The sequence below is a fragment of the Mustela nivalis genome (assembly GCF_964662115.1).
Source record: "Mustela nivalis genome assembly, chromosome: 5".
NCBI lineage: Eukaryota > Metazoa > Chordata > Mammalia > Carnivora > Mustelidae > Mustela > Mustela nivalis.
The window spans coordinates 124297257-124321871 of NC_139024.1; the positions used below are offsets into that span (position 1 = coordinate 124297257).

Below are 24615 nucleotides of genomic sequence, written 5' to 3' on the forward strand. Positions count from 1 at the left end.
CAGCAAAACATCACCCAGTCCACGAGGTCGACAGGGGAGACCCGCATCTAATCTAGGACCTGGAAAACCTTTTCCTAGGTTTACATGATCAAGGGAAATGTATCTGTCCATCAAAACCACAAGAATGTCTAAAGCAGCTTATCCTCGGAAGCCCCAAACTGGATGCCATGTAAAAGACCATTAACAGGAGAACGGATAACCGACTACAGTACCTACGTGATGGAAGACAACAGACGATAATGAAATTTAAGATGCCATATACGCGACAACAAGAAGGAATCCACAGATGTCCTGAGGAACCGAACCACCAGAGCAAGGTAACAGGCAAACTTGATCGCTGGTGATGGAAGAGAAGCAGGGGGCAGGGAGTGACTGACTGGGAAGGAGCAGGAGGGAACCTCTGGTGTGCTCAGAATTTTCCTGATCCTCATCTGAGTAGTAGTTACACACAGCGTGCCGCATGCTAGGACTCATGTGCTGTGTGTGTGTATTACACCTCAGCAAGCTTTACCAAAGGCAACGGTCCTCTAAGAGCCCCGGCGGGCAGGAATCACACACTGGAGCAGGTCCTCCGAGCATGACTTTCTAAGGATTTCGGTGCACAGCCGGCAGGAGCATTGTAGATATGTTTATGGAGACCTATTTCACCACAGACACCAAAGACCTTACAGTGGGTCCTTGATTCAATTCTGCTTCGGTCATTTTCTGCTAAGGATTGTGCTACAGATGTGCACACAGACTTAGGTTTCAAGAATATTTATCACAGCAGAACAAATACAAGAGGGAGGCAGCAACAACACGGACCCAGAGGAAACTGTGTGATACCGCGGACTCATTAAAATCGACATTTAAAAATGTAAATGGAAAACGACTACAATATATTAATTACAATTAAAGAGCAGGTCACCCAACAAGCTGACACCTAAGATATATGAAGAATATACTCAATATGATTAACTATGATTAGCTAAGGTCATGAGGGGTTATGGGATTTCTTAAAATTTTATCATTTTTCCCTAAAATGTACATATATTACTTATTAATAAGAAAAAATACACAATCACACTTCTTAAAAATAAAGGTGAGTTTTCAACTCTAAAACTGAGTACCAGGGGCGCCTGGGTGGTTCAGTGGGTTAAAGCCTCTGCCTTTGGCTCAGGTCATGATCTCAGGGTCCTGGGATCGAGCCCCGCATCGGGCTCTCTGCTCAGCAGGGAGTCTGCTTCCTCGTCCCTCTCTCTGCCTGCCTCTCTGCCTACTTGTGATCTCTATCTGTCAAATAAAATAAATAAAATCTTTAAATAAATAAAATAAAACTGAGTACCAGACCCCACACAACTCCCAGATTCCCCATGGATTCAGAGCCCTGCTGCCTGCAGAAGCGCTCTATCGACGCTCATCACAGTGGCTGAGACAGATTAAATAAAGAGATAACATTGCAGATTTCCTGTCTCTTATCCGACTGTGCAGATTGGTTACACAAATCCAAATCCATACATGCATTAGATCTCACTGAACTGCGTACGCCCTGAGAAAAACACCCTGTAAAGCAATTCCCTGTAAAAATACGAAAGTATTTCTGACAGCAAAAGTTTTCAGATGCTGTAAAGAAAAAAAAAACTAAAAAGGCACGACCTTCCTTGATTAATCAAGTCTCCCTCGAGAGAAGGCTACCACTTCCCCAGGTAATCTCATCGCCTCAGATGAAACCATGTTTCTCTGTGAAGTGGAGGTGATCGCGGCTCTCTCGGAGGACTCGCAAAGCTTTGGCGTGATTATGAAATGGAACACTATGACCGGGGCCCGCTGGTTGTGGTCACTGTCATGCCCACAGCCTGAACACCACCTCCAGGAAGCTCCCTTCTCTGAATTCTGTGTGGTAGGGGCACGTGGCTGACTATTAGGGAGCACTGCATAAGGCATACCCTGTCGCTTGCCCAGACGCCCAGCTCCTCCCGGAGCCACCGAATGCCATACAGAGCTAAAGCTGGGAGCAGTGGCTCACCGTGGACACCAATGACGAGGGCCCAGGTACCTCAGCTCACAAACCCATTACAAGCATATACATTTAACTCTAGCTTTAAGATGTTTCTCCTCTTACTTCTCAGTCAAAAAAGACTTTAAGCCGAGTAAACCAACAACAAACCCTAAGATAAAACATTTAACCGTGTTAATTTCCTAAGGCCTACAGTCGTCTTCAGCTTCTCAAGGTCACACCTCCCTGCTGAATGATTACCGAGGGTTGCTGACATGGTACACAGAAAAAAAAAAAAAAAACTCTTAGGATGTCCAGCCTCTAAGAGAAAAAGCAAACAGCTCAGAATGCAGCCAGCCATGGCAAAGGAACCACCGACAAAGCCAAACACAGAGGGGCCCCTGAGCATCTGGGAATCTGCCTGTTCCTTTGCCTCCTCAGAGGAAACGAGTCACAAGACTGCTCAGAATGGGAAATGAGAAGGGCAGAAGCCCAGAAACCAGCGCGTCCTGAATTTCGTGCTGCTTCCAAGGAGTGAGCCCGCCTGCTGTGCTGCTGTGTCAGTTATTTACACAGTGGGCAGGTGAGGCTGACAGCTTGAAGGGGTTATTTTAGAGGGAGAGCTGTAAGTCTGATCAGGAGAAGGTTCTGGACCCTGGGGTCCCAGCACGCATCTCCAGCTTCCAAGCTGACCCTCCCTTCAGACAGGGTTTAAGAGGCAGCAGGGCAAGCATGGTCTTTGTATTTAAATCACCTCAAGGGGGCCCTTATCTTCAGGCACAACCAGAAGCCAGGGAGGAGAGGGAAGGGGGAGAGGGAGAGGGTACCTCCACTCCTATCTGCTGGCTGCACTTCTGGAGCGCCTGATCCAGGAAGCTAAATGTGTGGACAGAACAGAAGGAAGAATCTGGGAAGACTGGAAGACTAGAAGAGCTGTTCGTGGACTAGTCTCAACCTGAACCACAGAAACACCTCTGCCTCCCTGCCCTCCTCCCCTCGGCTGGGCACCAGGTGCCTCCCTACTGCACTCCAGATGCAGATCCAAGCTCAGGGGTGCCCAGTGCCGATGCCTCTCTCTGGCGCAGGGACTCTAGGGCATCAGCGGGACTCCTAGACAGCACCTGTGATCTCTAATTTAAAACCAAAACCAAAATCCCCAACCAGCCCAATCCAGCACAAGCAATACATATTTATGTGTAAGACACCTATGCACACATACACATTCACTTATCTACACACACACACACACACACACACACACACACACACGCTTTTGCAGCAGAAGGCAGGCATGAAACCTGTTCCGTAAGTCCTTTGCTTTCCTCATCTGCTTCTAGCAGCAACAGCCATTTCTGCTACAGATTTTCCTATTTGAGGGTTGATCACAGATTCAAATGCCACCATCCTGTTTGCCACCCTTTCCTACCCCACCGGCCCGCTGACATCTGTCAGTGAACCAGGGAACAAAGATGGAAGACAGGCCCAAGCTGCCTTCCTAAAGTGGGGTTATATTTGACACTTTAATAAACCTCAGAGCCTGAGCCTCTCTGCTCTCAGACTGGCCAGGGTGCAGCTCTCACTCTTACCAAACCCGTCCATCTCTCCTCCCCCCACCGCGGGGCACAAGGGTTTTCTCTGCCCGGCATCTATTTCCAGGCCCCATAAATCATATCCCATTATTCCAGGCCATCTGAACTCATGCTTAATAAACCATCCACCTCACCCTTCCGCCACCACCCCGAATTTCCCACAGGGAAAGACTGTTTCAAGAAGAAAAGGAAATTCTTCATTAGGGCTGGATTTTAAAAGCAAGCTTCCACAAAAAACCAGAAAACAAAATTGGGTATAAATACCATCCAATAACCACTAAATGTCTTTGGTTAAAGCACCTGCCTGCCTGTGATTCTCAGGTCCAGATGTGAGCTCAGTGCACATCCAAAGGAAGCAGAATTTGAACCTGATGCTAAATGACAAATGATCCTGAACTTCATGACCATTTAAGTGCCACAGTGGCTAGACTAAATTGCTCTGATGCAGAATTTCTCCCAAGTATAGGTTACTGAGAAACATAATATTGCTTGAAAATGTATTTAGGTGCACTCATCCTTCTCAGACCAACACTCATGGGCTCTTAGTCATAACCAGGCTTAAGCTAACACGATTCCCCTATTTTCCCCAGAGAGGGAGGGAAACAAGAGGACATGTCTCTCATGTTCCAAGATCAAAAACTGGATCACAGCACTCACAGCATCAAGTCTGCCAAACCAGAGCTCTGGGTATGTACAATTCTTAAAGAGCTAATTGAATGGAAAACAGCCATCTGGGGCTGGAAACCCTTATGACATTCTGGGAAATGTATGGGCTTTAAAAGGATTATGCAGGGTGATGTGACTTTCAAAATTCCCAAACTCTGAACTGAAGCCTAAATGAGAATATGTTAAATTCACCCATTCCAAAACACAGCACAGTTGACTCGGACCCTAGAGCCCAGCTGTAGCTCAGGGTGTCCACACTGCAGCCTGTCTGTGGGAGGTCTGCAGACCACTCCCTGCTGAGAGAGTCCAGCCAACCCAATCAGCCTACCAGCAGGCTGTGGCACAAGGTCCAGATCCTAGCCCAGGCACCAGCCAGGGTTCCCTTTGGCCTGCCCTCTTATGGTTGAACAACAATCATGGAGAGCCACAGGGAGAGCGGCATTGGGTCCAGTATGGCCACTCCCTGGTCCTCCACAACACTGGTTGCACACTCTTCAACACAAGAAAATGGTGTGCAGAAACAAGGGCCTGCCACAGTAGGCTGTCGAGCAAGGAACAGAAAGCATCAGGGGACAGGTGGGACTGCTGGCTGGTCTCCACCTCTCCCAGAGGGCAGAGGCCGCAGAGCTTCTGCAGGCTAAGCAGAGACGTGTCAGAATTACCTTCCCAAAAAGTAGGCAGTAAAGGAGGATTTCAAGCAGCCACAACCACCAGCAGGCCTGCGACCTCCAGATATCAGGGGCTTGACCATGACCGTGTCAGTAAGCAGAACACACAAGTGCCTTCTGGAGTGAGAGAAGACAGCTTAACGCTGATAACTGGTCCTCTCACTCTTCTCTGCTCTCAGCAAGTGATCCTGAAAGGGATGGACAAAGTTGGTCAGATTCACTGGAGAAAACACGAGCCAGTGAAGACGGCCCGGCTCGCACTAGGCCTCCCTCCAAAGGCTGGCTGCCCCACCCCTGGCACCTGGGTAACGCTGCTCTGGGGCCATCCACACAAAACGATTTACGTACCCCCCACCCGCAACAAACACACACAGACACAGACACACACACACACACACACACACACACACACAAGCTGCATCGGGCTTTAGGAACCTAACTCAAATGCACCCCTAACGAGCAACCCCACAGGTGTGACTGGGTTGGACACTCCCAGCAAGGGAGGGAAGACCCCCCCCTTGGGTCCTTGCCAGCGGCAGGGTGCCACCTGGGCCTCCGCCTCATCCTCTCCATCCGCGGGGAAGTCGGAACGGCCCCCACCAACCACCACCACGCAACCAGATTGATTCTCGCACTTCAAATCCCCGCTGCCAGGGCCCCATCTGTGTGCTGACCAAAAAGCCGCCCTCAAGCAGCCGGCCCGCGGAGCGTCTGGAGTTCTCCCAGCCCCGCGCTCACGCCTCCCCAGGCAGCCCCCGCCCCCGCGGGCCGCGCCTTACCGCCAGTGTCCACGAAGTGCGGGGGCGGGTGGTCCCGCAGCGTGGCACTCCAACCCGCGCTGGCCTCCTCCTTGTCCGACTCCTGCCCTTCGGGGGCGTCGGGAGGCAGCGGGGGGCCGGGGCGCTCGTGTTCGGCGTCCGAGGAGGCAGCGGAGGAGGAGCGCGAGGCAGCGGACGTGCTGTAGAACGCGTTCCCGCCGCTGTCCGGGCCGGACTCGCCGAACACTTCGACCCAGATGTGCAGGCTCTCGTGGCCCGCGAGGGCCGCCTCGAGCAGCGCCGGCGCCCTCCTCCGCGCGCTCCCGCGGACCTGGGCCATGGCCGCGGCCGCCGCCCGCGCGCCCGCCCCCCAGAGCGCCTCCCAGCCGCACGCGCCGGGCACCGGGCCCGCGCCGCGGCCCGCCGCCCCCCACCAGCGCAGCCCGCAGCACAGCGCCTGCCTCCCCAAGCCCGGCCGGCCCGCCGTCTTGGCCGCCTCGGGCCCAGCGCCCGAGGAAGCGCCCTCGGAGCTCGGGCGCCGCAGGCTGCAGGCCGCGGAGGGACGCAGGGCGCGAGGGCGGGAGGCAGGGGCTGCGGCCGGGCCCAGGTGCCGCCGCTCCCGCCGCTGCTGCGTCTCCTCGGCGCCCGCTGCGTCCCCGCGCGCCCTCCCGCCGCACCCCGCGCTCCCTAGCGGACCTTCCGGGGCGCGAGCCGCCAGAGACGGGACCCGCCTCCTCGCACCTCCGGCCCGCCCGCCGGCCAATGGGGAGCAGGCCGGGGCGGGGCCCGCGCGGGGCACGCCCCACACCCCTCAGCCGAGCGGGGCGAGGAGAGCAGCTGAGGCGGCGGTGGCCGCAGGGGGGAGGGCGGCCGGTGGCTTCCTCGCCTGCGGACGTGTGGCCCGGGTCGGCCACCCGCAGGCCCCGCGCGGCCCCGCAGGGGGAAGGGAGGAACCGAGTGGGTGTCGGGGGTTGGGGGGGACGCAGCCGGTCTTCCCGCCGCCCCAGCCGGCTCACGGAGCGTGAAGCCCGCGCTCTCGGTCCCCTTCCGCCGTAGGCGCAGGCGGGGAGCTGTGCCCCGGTGGTTCTGAACCAGGCGCTGCGGAAATTCCAGGTAGGCGCCGGGCCTGAGGGTCACGATTCCCGTGGCTGCTGTGGCTGCTGCTGCTTCGGTGCTCCACAGCCGGCTGTGCCTTGAGCTCTTGCAAGCACAAGGGCTATCTGGCTTCCTCGCTGGTTCATTCCTGGGGTCAGGTGGTGACTCAGTCTCGCTTCAATACCCCTGTAATTTGAGGGGGTCAACATCCGATCTTAGTCATTCCTTCCGTCTTTGACCTTTGACATCTTTAAACTCAAAATATTCATTACCTTCCAAATATTAATTACTCTAACACCACCACTGCAACATCTTCACCCATACATTTGACACACTTGTCTGTTAAAGTACAGCACAATCACCCAGGCTTCAGTGTTCTGATAAACAATAGATCAGAAAGGTTTCATCCATCCCTCTGCCTTGGCCAGGAGTGCGTGGCACTCATTTCATTGATGACGATACACGTGATCAGGCGTTTCTTGCTCCTCTCTCCCTCCCACAATAATGCAATAAGTCACAATGATGGTAATTGGGCCATAAAGTCACTTGCACTCTGAAATAAAATAAATCCACAGAGATGTGAAGGGCTTGCAAATCCTACTGGGTATTAACTAAATAAGGATTACACGAAAGGGAAAGGCATATTGCTATTTCATGCATAAAGGATGCAGATGCATAAAGGGTGAAGATGTTGGTACCACCAGCTAAGGTCGTTCTAACAGCAGGTGAGCAGCTTCTGCTCTCGCCCTCCCCTCGCAAGCCCCTGTTTCCTCCTCCCAAACCAGAGTCTCTGTACCAGCATGAATTCCTGATCATCACTGAAAGATGATATATAAAAAGGAAAGGATTCACATGACATTGATTTGTCTAAGAATTGGCTGATATACGTGAAATTGTTTGCAAAGCATTTCAACTCCGTTGGAAGAATTGTGTCACAGAAAAGAACTGGTTTCCAGCACTTCTCTATACTGTGTTAACCAGGGAAAGATTCTGAAGAGAGTTCATACAGGTAATCAGACTTAAAAAGGTCATTGACACATAGATTAAAGACGAAAAGTAAGATTGTGTAGCTCAAGTTCAAATTCTGCAATTAGGAATTCTGTAATACTCCTGTAAAATTTAATGACATATATTTTAAAAAATAATTGAAAGGGATCAAAACACTGAAATACATAGGCAAGAACTCCTTCTCTTCTCCAGGGAGCCAATGAAAAAGTCAGCAGCTAAAGTGTGTATTTTAAAAACAGTGGCTTGCTTTGCTACCCAGAGGAAGCAGGAAGTAGAGTAGTAACAGTTACAAGGATGGAATCAGTCTTCCATTGTGCCAAATCTGCATTTGTATGGTGCTCAACCCAAAGAAACCTTAGAGTCTTTGTGCTTATGAGCTCTCAAGTGCTTGTAGCTCACAGAGCATGCAACACTGGGAGAGGATTATATGGTCACAAAAGAAACAGACTGGGAAATCAAATTGTTATCCAAACCCTGGCCCAACAAAAATGAGATGGCTATGTCCATTTAGAATCAAGGGTTTAGCAACCAAGTGCTACTTTGTTTAAACAAATGTTTCTGACCAAGAACAGTAAAAATACTTCAGCCTTTAAAAACAGGTGGCTGATTCTCCTTGTGAAAGGAGGGGAGGAAAGGGAAGAAAACAACTGGAAAACAAAAACCAAAAAACTTTCCCATCTGCTTGGCCACCTCCTACTCGATGCTATGATTATGGTTCTACATCATTAAGTTTTACAAGTAATGTTTTCTGGGAGGATAATTATAGAACCAGCATTATACTGAGATCTTTTAACTTTGAGTCATTTAAACACATCTTCCAAATAATACAACTTTGTAATATAATTAATTTTAAGATTAATATTGACCTTTTGGTTCATAGTCTGCACAAAAGGCTCCAGGGTAGTAAGAACAACCCATTTCTGTAGTAGATTTCTTAGGCTTTGTTAAGCCAGAGAGGTTCATGCTCTTGTGAAACTGGGGATAATAGCCATATTTCATTGAGTCTTGGCCTCCTTTCCTGGTATAGTTTAATAAGAAACAAAAAATGCTACCATTCAAACTATGATACAATGTTTTCTTTTCATTAATATTTTAATTTAAATGTATTCAAAAAGCTCTTTGGTAAGTATTTAGACAGATTTTTATTACATATGGCCTGAATGCATACATAAAATAAAAGTTAAAATTTTTGGTTAACGTTTTTCTAAACCTCACATTAAGAATCTCACTAATTTTATTTACTTTCTAACTGAGAGATTTCAGTGCCCAGATTTTTCTCACAATATGTTCCTCTGAGCCAACCAGAGCTTTTGTCATGCTGCACTTAAAAACTTATTATTAGACATATAGCTGACATTCAATGTTAAATTAGTTTCAGGTGTACAACATAGTAATTTGACAATTCTATACATTACTCAGTGATCACCCCAGTAAGTATATCATTACGTCACCATATAAACTTATTATAATATCATTGGCTGTATTCTTAATGCTGTACTTTTCATCTCCAGATGAGAACAGGAAATTATTTTATTTATTTTATAACAGGATATTTGTACCTCTTAATCCCCTTCACCTATTTCACCCATCCCCCATCCACTTTCCCTCCCATAACCACCAGTTTGTTCTTTGTATTTAAGAGTCTATTTCTGTTTTTTTTTTTTTGTCTGTTCACTTGTTTCTTTTTTTATATTCCATATAGACATGAAATTACAGGGGCCCCTGGGTGGCTTAGTGGGTTAAAGCCTCTGCCTTTGGCTCAGGTCATGATACCATGTTCCTGGAATCGAGCCCCGAGTCGGGCTCTCTGCTCGGTGGGGACCCTGCTTCACCTGCCTCTCTGCCTGTCTCTCTGCCTACTTGTGATCTCTCTCTCTTTCAAATAAATAAATAAAATCTTAAAAAGAAAAAAAAAGGAAGTGAAATCATACGGTATTTGCCTTTCTCCGTCTGACTTATTTCTCTTAACCTAATACCTTCTAGATCCAGCCATATTGTCACAAATAGCAAGATCTCATTCTTTTTTATAGCTGGATAATATTCCATTATATATCTATATACACCATATCTTTACCCATTCATCTACTGATAAACTGCTTCCATATACTGGCTATTATAAATAGTGCTGCAGAAAACCTAGGAGGGCATATATCTTTTTGAATCAAGTGTTTTTATTTCCTTTGGGTAAATATCAAGTACTAGAATTACTAAAGCATATGGTAAATCTATTTTTAATTTTTTGAGGAACCTCCATACTGTTTTCCACAGTTGTTGCACCAATTTACATTCCCACTAAAAATGTACAGAGGTTCCTTTTTCTCCACATCCTGGCCAACACTTGTTCTTTCTTGTCTTTTTAATACTAGCCATTCTGAAAAGTATAAGGTGATAGATCTCCCTGTGGGTTTGATTTTATTTTCCTGATGATGAGTGATATTGAGCATCTTTTCACATGTCTATTGGGTGTCTGTATGTATTTTTTGGAAAAATGTCTATTAAGTCCTCTGCCCATTTTTCAATTGGATTATATGTTGGGGTTTGGGTTTTTTTGGGGTTTGGTGTGTGTGTGTTCTTTACATATTTTGGTTATTAATTCTTTATTTTATTTATCATTCACCACTGTCTTCTCCCATTCTGTAGGTTCCCTTTTGGTTTTGTTGCGGGTTTCCCTTACTGTGCAAAAGCTTTTTATTTTGTTGTAGTCTTAATAATTTATTTTTGTTCTTGTTTCCCTTGCCTAAGCAGACATACCCACAAATAATGTTGCTAAAACCAATCTCCAAGTGATTACTGCTTATTGTCTTTTAGGAGTTTTATGGTTTCAGGGCTCTCATTTATTCATTTAATTTTTTTTTAAGTAAGCTTTACACTGAATGTGGGACCTAAACTCACAGCCTCAAGAATAAGAGTCACATGCTGTAAAGGCTGAGCAAGACAGGTACACCTCACACTTCACATTTAGATCTTTGATCCATTTTGAATTTCTTTACGTGTATGGTAAAAGAATGTGGTCTAGTTTCATTCTTTTGCAAATGGCTCTCCAGTTTTCCCAACACTGTTTTTGAGGAGACTTTCTTCTGTTACATACACTTGCCTCCTTTGTCAAAGATTAATTGACCATATAATTGTGGATTTATTTCTGGGCTCTCTATCCTGTTTCCGTTGATTGATGCGTATATTTTCTCCCAGTACCCTACTGTTTTGATTACTATAACTTTGTAGTATATCTTTAAATCCAAGAATCTGATACCTCCAGCTTTGTTCTCCTTTCTCAAGATTGTTTTGCATGCTACACTTCTTATAAAAGTATTCTGAGGTCATCCAAATTGCCACCCCTCCATTCTGCTTGGTTTGATGCTGGTAGGGTTTCTCTTTTTCTTTTTTCTTTTTTTTTTTTCCTTATCTGAGATTTTCATATAATAACCAGTTTATTTTCTTTCTTTAAATGGTCCTCAAAAGGCCTGTGGCTTGGCATGCCAAGGGATGTAGATGATCAGTTGTGCCCTAGGAGCAGTAACCACATGGCACAGGGTCAAGCTGTGGTAACTTTATAGGGACTTCCACCTGCTCAGCCCCACCTATAAGACAATTCCTGACATTGGAGATGTGAAAGAAAATGGGAGGGGAGGGGCATCTTAAAATCCATAAAATATGGCATATTGTCTCCTGTTTGTACTTATACAATTTATGATTTTGCAAATGGCCAAGCTGCCGCAGGGAACAAAAATGAGGTCCTAAGGTGGCAGAGACTGACCTGGCCAGCCCTGTACTGCACAGGCTATGTGTTACTGGATCAGTATGAATGGAGAAAGCAGGGGTGAGTCAGGGAAGCTGCTGCTTCTCCCTACATTGCCTTCATCACCCACAGGGAGGGGGCCCAAAGCCAAGGAGGACCTCCTGGAACTGAGACAGGGGAGGGGAAAAGAAAGCTGAACGATGCCACAGCTGCTGAACCATGACCAAAATATGGGGGAGAAGGCTGGAGGCAAATGTGCATGGTACACCGTGACATTTGGAGTCCTAGGTGACATAGAAGCTTAAGGATCCAACCTTGCTCAAACTGATTTTACATGATGATTTTATCTACTAATCAACCCAGAGATGCAGAGAATGAAATAGGGCAATACTATAGAAAATGCTTGAGAGAAATCTCTTATGATTGAGATAACCTGATATTTCCATTGATTCATTCATTCATTCATTCATTCGTTCAACAATTATGTACTGAGTATTATGTATCAAATCCTCTTCTGAACACAGAATAAATAAGGAAAAAAACCCACAAATACCATTTTTATAGCACATGCATTCAAATAGAAGAGAGAGAACAGACAGTAAATAAATAAATATATAATATGTCAGCTGTTGATAAGAAGTCAAAAGTACAGAGGGACAGAAACTATGTTGATTGTGATGGTGCTGGTGCTGTCTGTGTGTGCAGTTAGGGGAGATTACTCTAATAAGAAGACATTGGCAGATCCTTGAGTGGATTCAGAGAACAAGATGGGTACATTTAAGAAGAGGAAACAAGTGCAACGCCCCAAGAAAGGCACGCACTTGCTGTACTCTGTTAAACACTAAGGAGGCTGGTGAGCGGAGGCAGAGACAGCTGAGTGAAGAGGTAGGAGATAAATTGAGAAGGAAGTTGAGTGTTAAATTTTGTAAGACTGAATTTTGTATTGAGTGAAGTGGGGAGCCATTGGAGATTTTAGAGCAGAGAAATAACAAGGTCTGACTTTTGTCTTAAACGGATTGCTTTAACTGCTGAGTGGAAAATAAACTAGAACAGAGCAAAGATGGAATCCAGAAGACCAGATAGGAGACTATTACAATAACTCATAGAAGACGGTGTTTTGGACCACAGTGGGAGTAACTGAAATGTGGAGAACTGGTCAGATTTAGAATATATTTTGAAGATAGAATCCACAGTTTCTACCAAAGAATTAAACGTGGGCAGTGAAAGAAAGAGATGAATCAAGAATGACTCTACAGTTTCCTGTTTGAGCTATTGCAAGACCAGCAGAGCTCGAGAAGAATAAGAGCTTGGTTTTGAACATGTTGGGTTTAACTCATCTAGGTAGATCTGGAAAGCAGGCAGTGGAAGAAAGCTCAAAATCCAGGTCTGGAATGGAGGTGGAGATGTGGAGTCATCAGGAGATAGATGGTAGAAGAGGGACAGTCACCAAGGACTCAGTGTAGACAGAGGAGAAGTCTGAGGTTGGGTCCTGGAGCACATTCATACTCAGAGATCAGGGAAATGAGAAGAAACCCCAAGTGGAGGGGCTTGTCCTCACTCAGAAGGGATTGGAGTAAGGGTTCCACCCAGGTAAACTTAGTGGGATTCTGTGGGTCTTCTTTCCTTACCGATTTTTCTTATCAAGATTTATTTGAGAGAGAGAGAGCAGGAGCACACACATGCAGGGGGAAGAGACAGAAGGAGAGGGAGAGAATCTCAATCAGATTCCCCACTGAGCATGGAGCCTGACGTGGGGCTCGACTCCATAACCCTGAGCTCATGACCTGAGCCAAGATTCACACGCTTAACCACTTAGCCACCTAGACACCCACCCAGTTTGTTTTTCATTCTTTTTTTAAAATATTTTATTCATTTATTTATTTGACACAGAGAGAAAGAGAGAGAGAGAGATCACAAATAGGCAGAGAGGCAGGCAGAGGGAGAGGGAGAAGCAGGTTTCCTGTTGAGCAGAGAGCCTGATGCGAGAGCCTGGGACCCTGAGACCATGATCTGAGCTGAAGCCACCCAGGTGCCCTCAATTTACTTTTCTCAGTGAAGTCATCAGAATGGTCGGTCATCAGCTGTATCTGATGGAAGGTGTTCAATTCTCACTCTGAACAAAATGGCTGTACATTAGAATCACTGGGAGAATTTTAAAAGCACACTTATATCCAGACCCTAATTGGATATTAATCTAATTGGTTCTACACCAATTATATCAGGTCCTTTGGAGGTGGGCACTCCTGTGTTTTAAAGTCTTCCAGGTGATTCAAAAGTGTGGCCAGTGTTGAGAAGCCCTGGCTTAAGGTTGGAGGAAAGAAGATGTGAAATAGTCAAAATATTTCATGAGAAGAATGGAGATTCTGTCGGTCAGAGAAACATACTTGGATTTGTGGCTGAGAATTTAATGTGAAAGGGGCGCCTGGTAGGCTCAGTGGGTTAAGCCGCTGCCTTCGGCTCAGGTCATGATCTCAGGGTCCTGGGATCGAGTCCCACATTGGGCTCTCTGCTCAGCAGGGGGCCTGCTTCCCTTCCTCTTTCTGTGATCTCTTCCCTTCCTCTCTCCTACTGTGATCTCTCTCTGTCAAATAAATAAATAAAATCTTAAAAAAAAAAAGAATTTAATGTGAAAGCTTCCAGCATTGTTGCTTTTCTCACCAACCACCTTCAGCTGCCAGGGGCAGACATAGGGTGGACAGAAGGTTGGGTTTTTACCAGGGTGGGGTTTTATCAGGTATGTATGATGTATGATGGAGGTGAGAGTATGGGACAGGGATTATAGTTATGGGAGCGGACTCTGTGCCAGCTGCGGAGGCCTGTGAGAATTTGGGGTAAGGATCAAGAACCACAGAAAATGAAATAGGGGGATGCCTGGGTGGCTCAGTTGGTTAAGCAGCTGCCTTCGGCTCAGGCCATGATCCCAGCGTCCTGGGATCAAGTCCCACATCAGGCTCCTTGCTCGGCAGGGAGCCTGCTTCTTCCTCAGTCTCTGCCTGCCACTCTGTCTGCCTGTGCTCGCTCTTGCTCCCTCTCTCTCTCTGACAAATAAATAAAATCTTTAAAAAAAAAAAGATTCTCTTCATAAAAAGAAAATGAAATAGGTAAATGGATTCTTCTGAGTGACTTAGATAATTAATACTTCTTGAAATAATTTAGTGCAGCCAGACCCCTGCAAAGCAGCCCAAACAACTCTGATGAGTGCTTCAATCTACCACTTCTTCCCAGGGCTTCAATCTATTGCTTTCAACAAGTGAACATTGAGATATTTAGAGCAAAGGAAAAACAATAAATATTGGAAGTTCGCATTTTTTTAAAGATTTTATTTATTTATTTGACAGAGACACAATGAGATAGGGAATACAAGCAGTGGGAGAGGGAGAAGCAGGTTTTTCCGCTGAGAAGGGAGCCCGATGCGGGGCTGGATTCTCAGGCCCCTGGGATCATGACCTGAGCCAAAGAGCAGATGCTTAACAATTGAGCTACCCAGGCTCCCCTGGAAGTTAGCTTTTTACATTCTTGGAAAATGGGATTTTGTACATTTATGTCCTTTTTCTGTCCCCTTGTGGATATTTTCCCTCTTGAAACACACCCAACCCCTGCTCCACAGTTGTCCAGTAAAAGAAAGGGATCTGAGTGCCATCCCCAAAGTTCACTTGCGTTTAAAGGAGAAACAATCCTGGGAAGCTGTTTTACACAAAAGAGTAGATTGCTCAGTTGTAGAAACTCAGGTATTATAAGAAAACGGGAGAGATATTCGTTACTAGAAGGGGGACTTGCTCAGCGTTTCTAAATTCACACTGGTAGATTGTTGAACTGTTGTAGGCTGAGTGTTAAAATCACATCTTTCCCTCCGTTTTCTTACAGAGACAATGATGGTTCTTCCAAGATTGTCTGTGAAAGGCTAGGCACCTGCAAAACCACACATTTGACCTGAGCCATCACCCAAGTAGAATGTAATCCGCTCTCAGATCATAGGAGAAAAAAGAGAGAGAGAGAATCCCAAGAAGAAACACTCACGTCAGGATTTTCATCAAATTTAGTGCACGTCTCACCATTTATCTTCATTTGCGGTAATTTTTTAAATAAACACTAATGTCGAATTGCCCTGCGTTACAACGAGCAACTCAATTATCAGAAAATCACGAGTCTCCAACGTTTGTTCTAATTACTAAAGCAGAAGAGTGGACAGAGTTTAGAAAATTTTCAACAAGGCTTAAACAAGAGAGATTTTCCACTTTTTTCTAATCAGGTCAACATAGATACCACTTTCCCTACAACCTTGTAGGCAGTTGGTATTTTTCAGAGATATCATTTGGTTCTTTATAGAAGGCTTAAAGTTGGAGGTCCATAAAAACGATAATCAACTTTTAGGTGTGCCTTCTATAGGCCAGGAACTGTGCTAAATGAACAGTGTCTAATTTAATCCTCCTAACAAGCCCTGTGAAGTCAATACTACTGACTATTCTCACTCCAAGGGGGGGCAAAGCAGATGCTCCGAGAGTTAGAACTCAGTTTTCCAAGTTCATACAGCTCGTATATGATGGAACCAGGACTTGAGCTCAGTCTAATGCCAGGTTGGACCCTCAGTGGCAGCTACTGTAGTTTTTTTGACCGTCACCTGCTTCCCTCCCCCACCTCCGCCCCCATCTGATTCCCATTTAGGGATAATCAGCCATACCTAAATGACAGTGGCCAGGCAGGAAGGGTGGCTACTGGGTTTAATTATTTATATCCAGGGGGAAGAGCCGCCTCGCCCCATACGTTCTGCTTCAGCTCTTGCCCTGCCAGGGGAGTAGCCATCCTTCAAATCATCAGTGTTAATTGCTGGTGAGGGATGAATTAGGCGGCAGGGGTCACACACAGTTTACTAGTCATGCATATTTCTTTCAGAATACCTAAGTACCATTCCCTTGGAGATGAGAAGAAATGATGGGAGGGATGTTAAAAGGGACTCCCAGAAATATTTCTGGACCAGTCATGATCACTAGCCCTTATGATACTCTTGGAGTCATTTTACTGGTTCTTGAAATGAGTGCACTTGCTCTAGGATGGCTTGGCCCCTCCCAGTAATCAGAAGCTCCCAGGATGGGTCAAAGATTACTTTATTTGCTATAATTCTGCAAGTTGAATGTATCTCTCAGCCATTTCCTGTGAATGCTATTATGGGGCAGGCACAGGGGGATGACTATGGGACAGAAATATATCAGGTGATAGGGATCCTATGCTTTTTTATGAAGGAGAAGCCCATTATCCTTGGTGATGGGAGTTTTCTTTCTGCTCTGACTCCTGCCCAGCCGGGATCAGTGGGGAGCCTCCTCCTTTGGGTGACAGGTCTCTTTCTTTCTAAATCTTCTTTTTTGGGGCCAAAAAGCAAGACTACCCTTCTTTTCATCTTTCAGCTTTTTCATCCTGGCCAACGACACTCAAACACCCACGCCCCCAATTTGGGCTGCTAGACTATGCCAAGAGGCCACATACTGGATATATTACCTCAGGCCCAGTGTTTGGACTTCACTGAACCTTAATTGTAACATCTGAGAAGGGTTGGGGAGGCGGATGTTGTGAGGATTCATTAAGACAATGTTATATTTTTATCACGGAGTCAAGGAAGATCTCTTGTTAGGAATGTGTTCAATCTTACCAGAATAGAGGGCAAAATAGCATTTTACATATATTTTTTAATAAAGTATTTCTTTTTAAAAAATTGTTTATTTGACAGAGAGACAGAGCAGGAATACAAGCAGGGGAGTGGGAGAGGGAGAAGAAGTCTTCCTGCTGAGCAGGGAGCCCAATGTGGGCCTCCATCCCAAGACCCTTAGATCATGATCTGAGTGGAAGAACGACGCTTTAAGGACTGAGCCACCCAGGTTCCCTGCAAAACAGCATTTTTTTTAAAGATTTTATTTATTAATTTGACCGACAGAGATCACAAGTAGGCAGAGAAGCAGGCAGAGAGAGAGGGAGAAGCAGGCTCCCCGCTGAGCAGAGAGCCCGATGAGGGGCTCCATCCCAGGGCCCTGGGATCATGACCTGAGCTGAAGGCAGAGGCTTTAACCCACTGAGCCACCAGGCACCCCGGAAAACAGCCTTTTAAACAATATTTTTATTTTTATTTTATACATATATATGTAAACAGAGAATTGAATGTATACATATAAATATAACTTGTAAACACATTTGATATATATTTATGTTTATCCTAGGACGCAACACTGCCCTCCTGAGCAGCGCAAGAGGGTGGGCTTTTACAAAGAATCACCAAACAGCTTGACCAAACTGAACGGCCTGCCTTGCGCTGCTGCTTAAGAGAAAGCCTTGAGTTGGGAAAGGTTTGACAAATACTGAGAAAAACCAGTCAATTAATATGTTAAAAACACTACCCAACCACAGTATGGACCATTTAGACATATGGCTTTAATTTTGACTTTAGTCTCCAAAGCCTAGGGGTCCCTGGGGAAAGGGGGCAGAGGGAGAGAAAGGACCAGCTTCTCTGTGGGCCAGGTTTCTGGGGTTGCTCCCAGCCCTGCCCCCAGAGGGAATGCCCCCACCCAGGGCTTTGCTCCCAGAAGGGCCCCTCCCCCAGAAAGCCCCTTCCCAAATGGCCCTGACCTTTGGCCACACCCTCAGAGGTCCCATTATCCACCCCCAACCCCCTCACACCCCCCTACCATGCCAAGCACCGCCCTCAGAAGGGTTCTAAGGTGAAGTCAGTGTGCTTCTCTCTCAGTGTCTAGGAATTACTCAGTTTTATTTTTGACTTTGTGTTTTTTGAGCGAAGTGGGTGGTGTAAGGACCTACTTTATATTTTTATATTTTAGCCAGAGGCTTCCATTGAGGTTACACAATAACCTTGTTGTTTAACCCTTAAGCTGTCCCTGCTCCCCTTTTCCCAGGGGACTTACTTAAAAACAAGTCCTGGAAATAAACCTCAGTTAACAAAGCCCAAATCCAAGGGTGGGTCAGGCCAGGTAAGACATCTGATCAGTGGAGGGCTGCATACTGTCTCCCTAGCTACCAAGGAGTATGGGTCCCGCCCTTTGTGAGTCTTTTGGGCGAAAATCCTAACCAAGGTGATAGGCTAGGTCAAATATCTACTAAAAGGTAAGTTGTAATTCAATTGGTCACCTAGCATCACTGTGCAGCTTTCTCTGTGTGTTACAATTTCATTGGCCACCTGTGCATGACCAGGCCCAACCGCATGGCCTATGTCCTTAAAAGCTAGTCTGTAAAGGAGAGAGGGGTTGACTTCTCTGTAAGAAAAGCGGCCCTGGCTGGTCAGTTTGATTCTTGATGCTTGGTGCAAAATAAAGCTTTGTTTGACCTTCGCTTTGTATCAGTCTCGCTCTTTTAATCATGGACCCATTATTGGGGCATAACAGGTGGGATAGTGGAGCACGTACATAGTGGAGGGGACAGCCCACTGTGGGTATCCACCATTCCTTGCCTGTACTGCTCATTTGCATGTACTGCTCGCCCTGCCCGGTGAGCACAGCATGTAAATGGACACCTCGTGAGTGGTGGTCAACGAGACTCGCTGACCACGTGATGTCTATGACCGAGTCAACCGGAGCTCGCCTTCCCTACAGACCAGAGCTTGCTCTGAGCACCGGCAGGAGGCGGTGGCCTCTTGTGAGCAGCCCAGAACCCTGTCTTGTCCTTTCTCACTCATGTCACCTCCCTGTGTTAGCCAAGCCTTGGAAGTGGTGACTTAGGAGGGAAGGGAAAGAAAGGCAGCCCCTGGCTCCTGATCCTGTCAAGTTCCATACTCATCAGGAAGCCGAGGGCAGCAGGGTTGGTGGAACAGGTGTGAGTCCCCAGGTGAGGTAAAGATGGCAGAGCTGGTCTTGTGCAGGATTTCTACGGTTCTGATAAGAAGAGGGCACGTGGGTGTGCCCCAGCTGTGGAATCCCTGCGTGAATTATTTAACACTGACATTGCACCCTGCGAAGATGAATGGCATAAATCATGCCCATAATCACATTATAAAATTTTTATTTGCTTGGAATGACATTAAATGCAAATAGAAAACAGCAGCCATGCCCCTTCAGAAGACAGATGATGGAGGAAATGAGCTTTCTATTTTAGTACCTTTAACAAACACTTCCTCCCTGTTTTTGCCCAAAGGGTCCTATATCTTCATTTTGCATGGGGCTTGTAAATTATGTAGCCAGCCCTGGGGACAGCTGTGCAGTGTCTCAATGACCCAGTTCAGGGAATGGCAGGAGCCTCCCTCCTTGATACAGTAGTATTACACAAGCCCCTGAAGCTGAAACAGAACTTCAGGATAAAGTCTGGGGGGGAGGTCCTCAAATTTCTGAGTCATGGGCTGTCATAAACAAAATAACAGCCGGGTGGCTTAGGCAACATACAATTTATTTTCTCATGGTTCTGGGCGCTGGAAGTCCAAGATCAAGGTGGCAGTAGGGTTCGATTCTTCAAACGTCTCTCCTTGGCTTGCAGATAGCTGTGTTCTCCACTCTGTCTTCAAACGATTGTCCTTCAGTCTGTACTGTCTGTGTCCTAATCTCTTCTTCCTGTAAGCACACCAGTCCTGTTGGCTTGGTGCCCACCCCCAGTGAGCTCGTTTTCCCTTTATCACCTCTTTAAAAATCCTGTCTCTGAATACTGCCACATTCTGAGATGCTGGGTGTTAGGACGTCAACGTAGGAATCTGGGGGCATCCAACTAAGCCCATAACAATAGTCAAAACTGGATCCGAAACTGAAATTTAGACACATTTTAAAATGCTAAAAGTGTATATATATAATTTTTGTGGTAGGCCTGAGATGGTTGGTAGGCTGAGATGTATTTGTAACCTTTGAGGGAAACATCCTTTGGAATGATCAAAGAGAGCTTCTATGTAATTCCATACATCCACAATTAAACCCCAGAGCTTTTTAATTTGGAATTTGGCTGTTTTGTGCTTGGTGGTAACCAAAACCAGCCTAGGGCTTTTCTTTTGTTTTGGCAGAAAAGTAGGAGGCAGAGGACTTGAGCATTTAGACATTGTGCTGCTCTTTGGTTTAATCATACTCTACTGAGTTGCCCGAAACTAATTAAGCTCTTGTCTCTGTAGAGGAGAGATGATGTTCATTACATGTCATTGGCCACAATGTTCCTTTTTTAAATTGTTGTTAACATTTGTGTTATTTTTCAGTATAAGAGACAAGCTTTATCTTAGTTTGGGCTGATATAACAAGAGCACCATAAACTAGGTGCTTTAAAGACATACTTATTTCTCTCAGTTCTGGAAGCTGGGAAGTCTACGATCAAGACCCTGGAAGATTCCGTGTCTGTTCAAGTGCCCACTTCCTGGGTCACAGATGACCATCTTCTCCCTATAACCTCCAAGGTGGAGGAGGCGAGGGATCTCTGTGGGGTCTCTCTTATGGAGACACTAATCTCGCCCATGAGGACTCCACCCTCATGACCTAAACATCTCCCAAGGACCCCATCTCCTAGTTATGTCCCTTTGGACATTGAGTTTTCAACTTATGAATCCTGGAGGGATACACTGTCTACAGTGAGCTTCGTCAAACATCTTTTATGTTCAAGGCACTGTTTTTTGGCAAAATTAATCATTTCCTACACATCCTTTGAAGCAAGAGTATTTCTGCACTTTGCCTTCCTTTAGAACCTTTCTCTAGAGAGGATCCTAAAAAGTTCAGAAAAGATGCAGAAGAAACCTGCTGGTTAGCTCGTTTTTCACAGTAGAGCAGAATTCATTTTGAAGTAGGTTAATCTTAGAAATCCAGGCGAAGACACTTCACTTGAAAATCATCTCAAATGATCAGTTAGTTTTGTTAGTATGAGTAATAGTAACTATAAGATCAATAGAAAAACTTTTTGTTCTACTGTGGGCCTACTGTGTGCTGGGTACCTCGGAGCACCTGAGTCGAACCATCTCGTGATCCTTTCAACAGCCCACTGAGGGTCACACTGTCTTCTCCTCCATGTTATGGATGAGCCTTAAGTCTGGGCCAGAAATGACACAACTTTCCCAAAGCCATATTGCTACTGAGGGGCCAGCTGGGATCTATGCCCACTCTGGTGCCAGAGCCTGTGATTGCAAACGTGGGCTGCACTAGCTGTTCAGAACAAAGGACTGTTCATGGAGGTGACACAGCTAACCCGTGAGACCCACCACCCTTTTCCCTAAGGTCATCCCGGTACAGCCTGCAGTGATGGCCCGAGTTAAGCATTTCAACTTGGTGCTGCAGAGGGCGTGTTTTAGGGACAAGATTGGTGTTAAGGGGGTCTAATGAAGCCCAGAGGGAATGGAAGGAAACAGGACTTGGGGAAATATCTGGGTCCCTGGAGCAGTGATCTCCTTTTATTACTGTGCACCTCTCTTTCACAAAAATAAATACATACATACATACATACATACATACATACATACATACATACAAAAAATATTTGCGGACATAGCACAAATTTAAGCAAATTTTTGTTAAATTATAAACTCTACTACTCTACTAAATTATTATGCACATTATAAATGACATGCAAAAGCTAAACAGTTAAATGGATGACATGAAATATGAATAAAACTTATAATATTTTCTTCCAGCCCCTTACTGGACTATTTGTCAAACTCCCTTTGGAGAAGACTTTTTAAAGATTTGTTTATTTATTTATTGAGAGAGAGACAACACGTGTGTGCACATGTGAGTAGGGGGGTGGGGCAAAGGGAAAAGGAGAGAAGCAGACTCCCCATTGAGCACAGAGGCCTCACTAAGGGCTCAATCCCTTGACCCTGAGATCATGACTTGAGCCAAAATTTTGAGTCAGACATTTAATCAACTGAGACACCCAGATGCAGTGGAGAAGACTTTTTAAGAAAGAGATAGGACACTGGATTTATAGCAATAATTCCTAGAATTAATCTTTAAAAGTGGGAAGATAGAAATGTTTTTTTTTAATTTTTTTAAAGATTTTCTTTATTTATTCATAAGAGATGGGAGGCAGAGGCAGAAGCAGGCTTCCCGCAGAGCAGGAAGTCCAGAGTGGGACTTGATCCCAGGACCTGGGATCATGACCCTAGCTGGAGATAGACGCTGGAGATACTGATAAACCAAACTTTAGGGGAAAATACTGAACTTTACTGGGAAGATGAAGCAGAACAACAGCATATGGCAGCAACATGAGTTTTAGATAGTTGTTGGTCACCCAGAAGGCTTAAGGTGGAGAGAAAAACAAAAGGCTGTAGTGACCCAAAATTGTCCGAGTTGTGTAATTTGACCCAGGAACTTCCGGGTGACATAAAGATTTGTTTATTTATTACACGGACAGCGCCATGTGGGGACAGAGCAAGGGGGAATGAGAATTCCATACAAACGTGTGAGTGGCTCTTCTCCCATCTCCAGGGGGGAAGGAAGAGATTGGGTTTACTCCAGTAAGCATGGTGATGAGTTGGTGAGGTAGGTTGACTAGATGTCTGGACACCTGAAAAAGCCAGCTAAGGGGGCTTCCTGGCCATCTTGTCAGTGTCTTATTGAAAGCTTTTCATGTGCAAGACTTTCTTTTAACAGGTTGCCAGGTGAATTGATGTACAAATCAGACTACCGGCCGCCATGTGCCATTGCTCAGATGGTCCATGACACAGTGCCCTGCAACTAAGGGGATGCACTTAGCATTACAGACATCGTTCTGTCTTTGTTATTTTGAAATTTAGAAAATATCTTATTAATTTGTTCACCCCAAAGAGGCAATTTATTGTTTACTATGACAGTCTTTTGGTAGAGGACACAAAACTGCTTTCTTTGTTATGAAAATCAATGTGTTACACCAATTTTCTGAAAGATAGAAATGAATTGCCTCCTTCCAGCTGGGTCAGGACATAAGTGTACCCTATGTATTGGTTTTTCAATAGATTCCATTTACAGATTGTACATGTCTCTCAATACAGAAGACATTTGCTCACATTTATGTGTAGAACATTCCCGAACCTGGTCCAGGTTGCGGATGAAACCGTCACTCTGACTGGCAAGGCATAACGAAGAAGAGTTTTCCTGTAAACAATATGTGGTCATGGAAGGAATCAGCACTGCAATTCGTGGCTGATTCCAAAGGCTCTAAGAGGTGGTAGATGCACAGGCAAAGTGGTGACTTTTGCAGAGGAAGCAGGCTGGGGAGAGATAGCAAAACAGAAGTTTGAGAGGGCCCTAAAATCTCCTCCTGTGGGATTATTGGCCATTGAGCTTGAGAAAGGCTATGGTGAAAACTTGAAAGAGCATCAGATCAAACCCTTGGCCACTGGAGGTTGAAACTGACATGAGCAGCACTATCTCTATTCTTGACCCAAGGCCACAGGATGACAAGCTTTGCTTTTTCAATGTGGTCTCAAGTCTCTATACTGCCCTATAAAGAAAATAATACAAATAAATTCTGAGAGTGTAAAGTGTAAGCAGAGCTCCCCTTGGCCATTTCCTAAGTTTTGTCCACTCCGAAGTGACTATCACTTTGGTGAGTGCATTGCAGGAAATGGCCTTAATGATCAATGGCAGACCTCCACTCCAGAGTGACATAAAAAGCAATCTGCACCTCCTTCCTGATTTGTCTGTAATGAAACTTGCTTTCCTCAGGTCCCAGCATTCGAGGCAGATAAAAATGTTCCCTTTCGTTGGCTCTTACTCATACTTCAGCAAGATTTCCCATGTGCTTTCCTTGGCTGGCTGCGAAACTGGACCACAATTTATGGGATCTTAGGGGACAGGCGCATAGAATTCCAGTGGGATCCCGGAACAGAACCTATTTGGAGATTAGAGACCATTGCAGTGCAAAGCTTTTCTTTGAGATCGAAAGAGGTGCATGTTATGCAAATATTAGCAAGTGTAAGTTCACACTGTCTATTGAAAATTTATAGACTCATTATGGTCAAGAAGGCTGGAAGATAAGTAGATTCTGGGAAAGATTCAGGTAAATTCAGGGAGGTGGCAAATTACCCCAGGGAAAGTAGAATGGCTAAAGAGTATGGCCCAAACTTTTTAAAAAAATTTTATTCACTTATTTGACACACAGAGAGCCAGAAAGCACAAGTGGGGGGAATGGCAGAGGGAGAAGGAGAAGCAGGCTCCCCGCTGAGCAGGGAGGCAAATGTGTGGGACTCGATCCCAGG

General features: G+C 45.7%; 1 protein-coding gene across 1 annotated transcript in view; it reads right to left on the reverse strand.

Moving 5' to 3' along the window:
- Positions 1–19851: 19851 nt before the first annotated feature.
- The window catches only part of LOC309865935 (conserved oligomeric Golgi complex subunit 2-like), a 44054-nt gene continuing 39290 nt past the window's right edge, over positions 19852–24615 (reverse strand). The window contains exon 7 of the mRNA XM_082732959.1: positions 19852–20029. Within this exon, the coding sequence (XP_082589085.1) occupies positions 19876–20029 (154 nt within the window). The 3' untranslated portion in view covers positions 19852–19875. The remainder of the gene's footprint in view (positions 20030–24615) is intronic.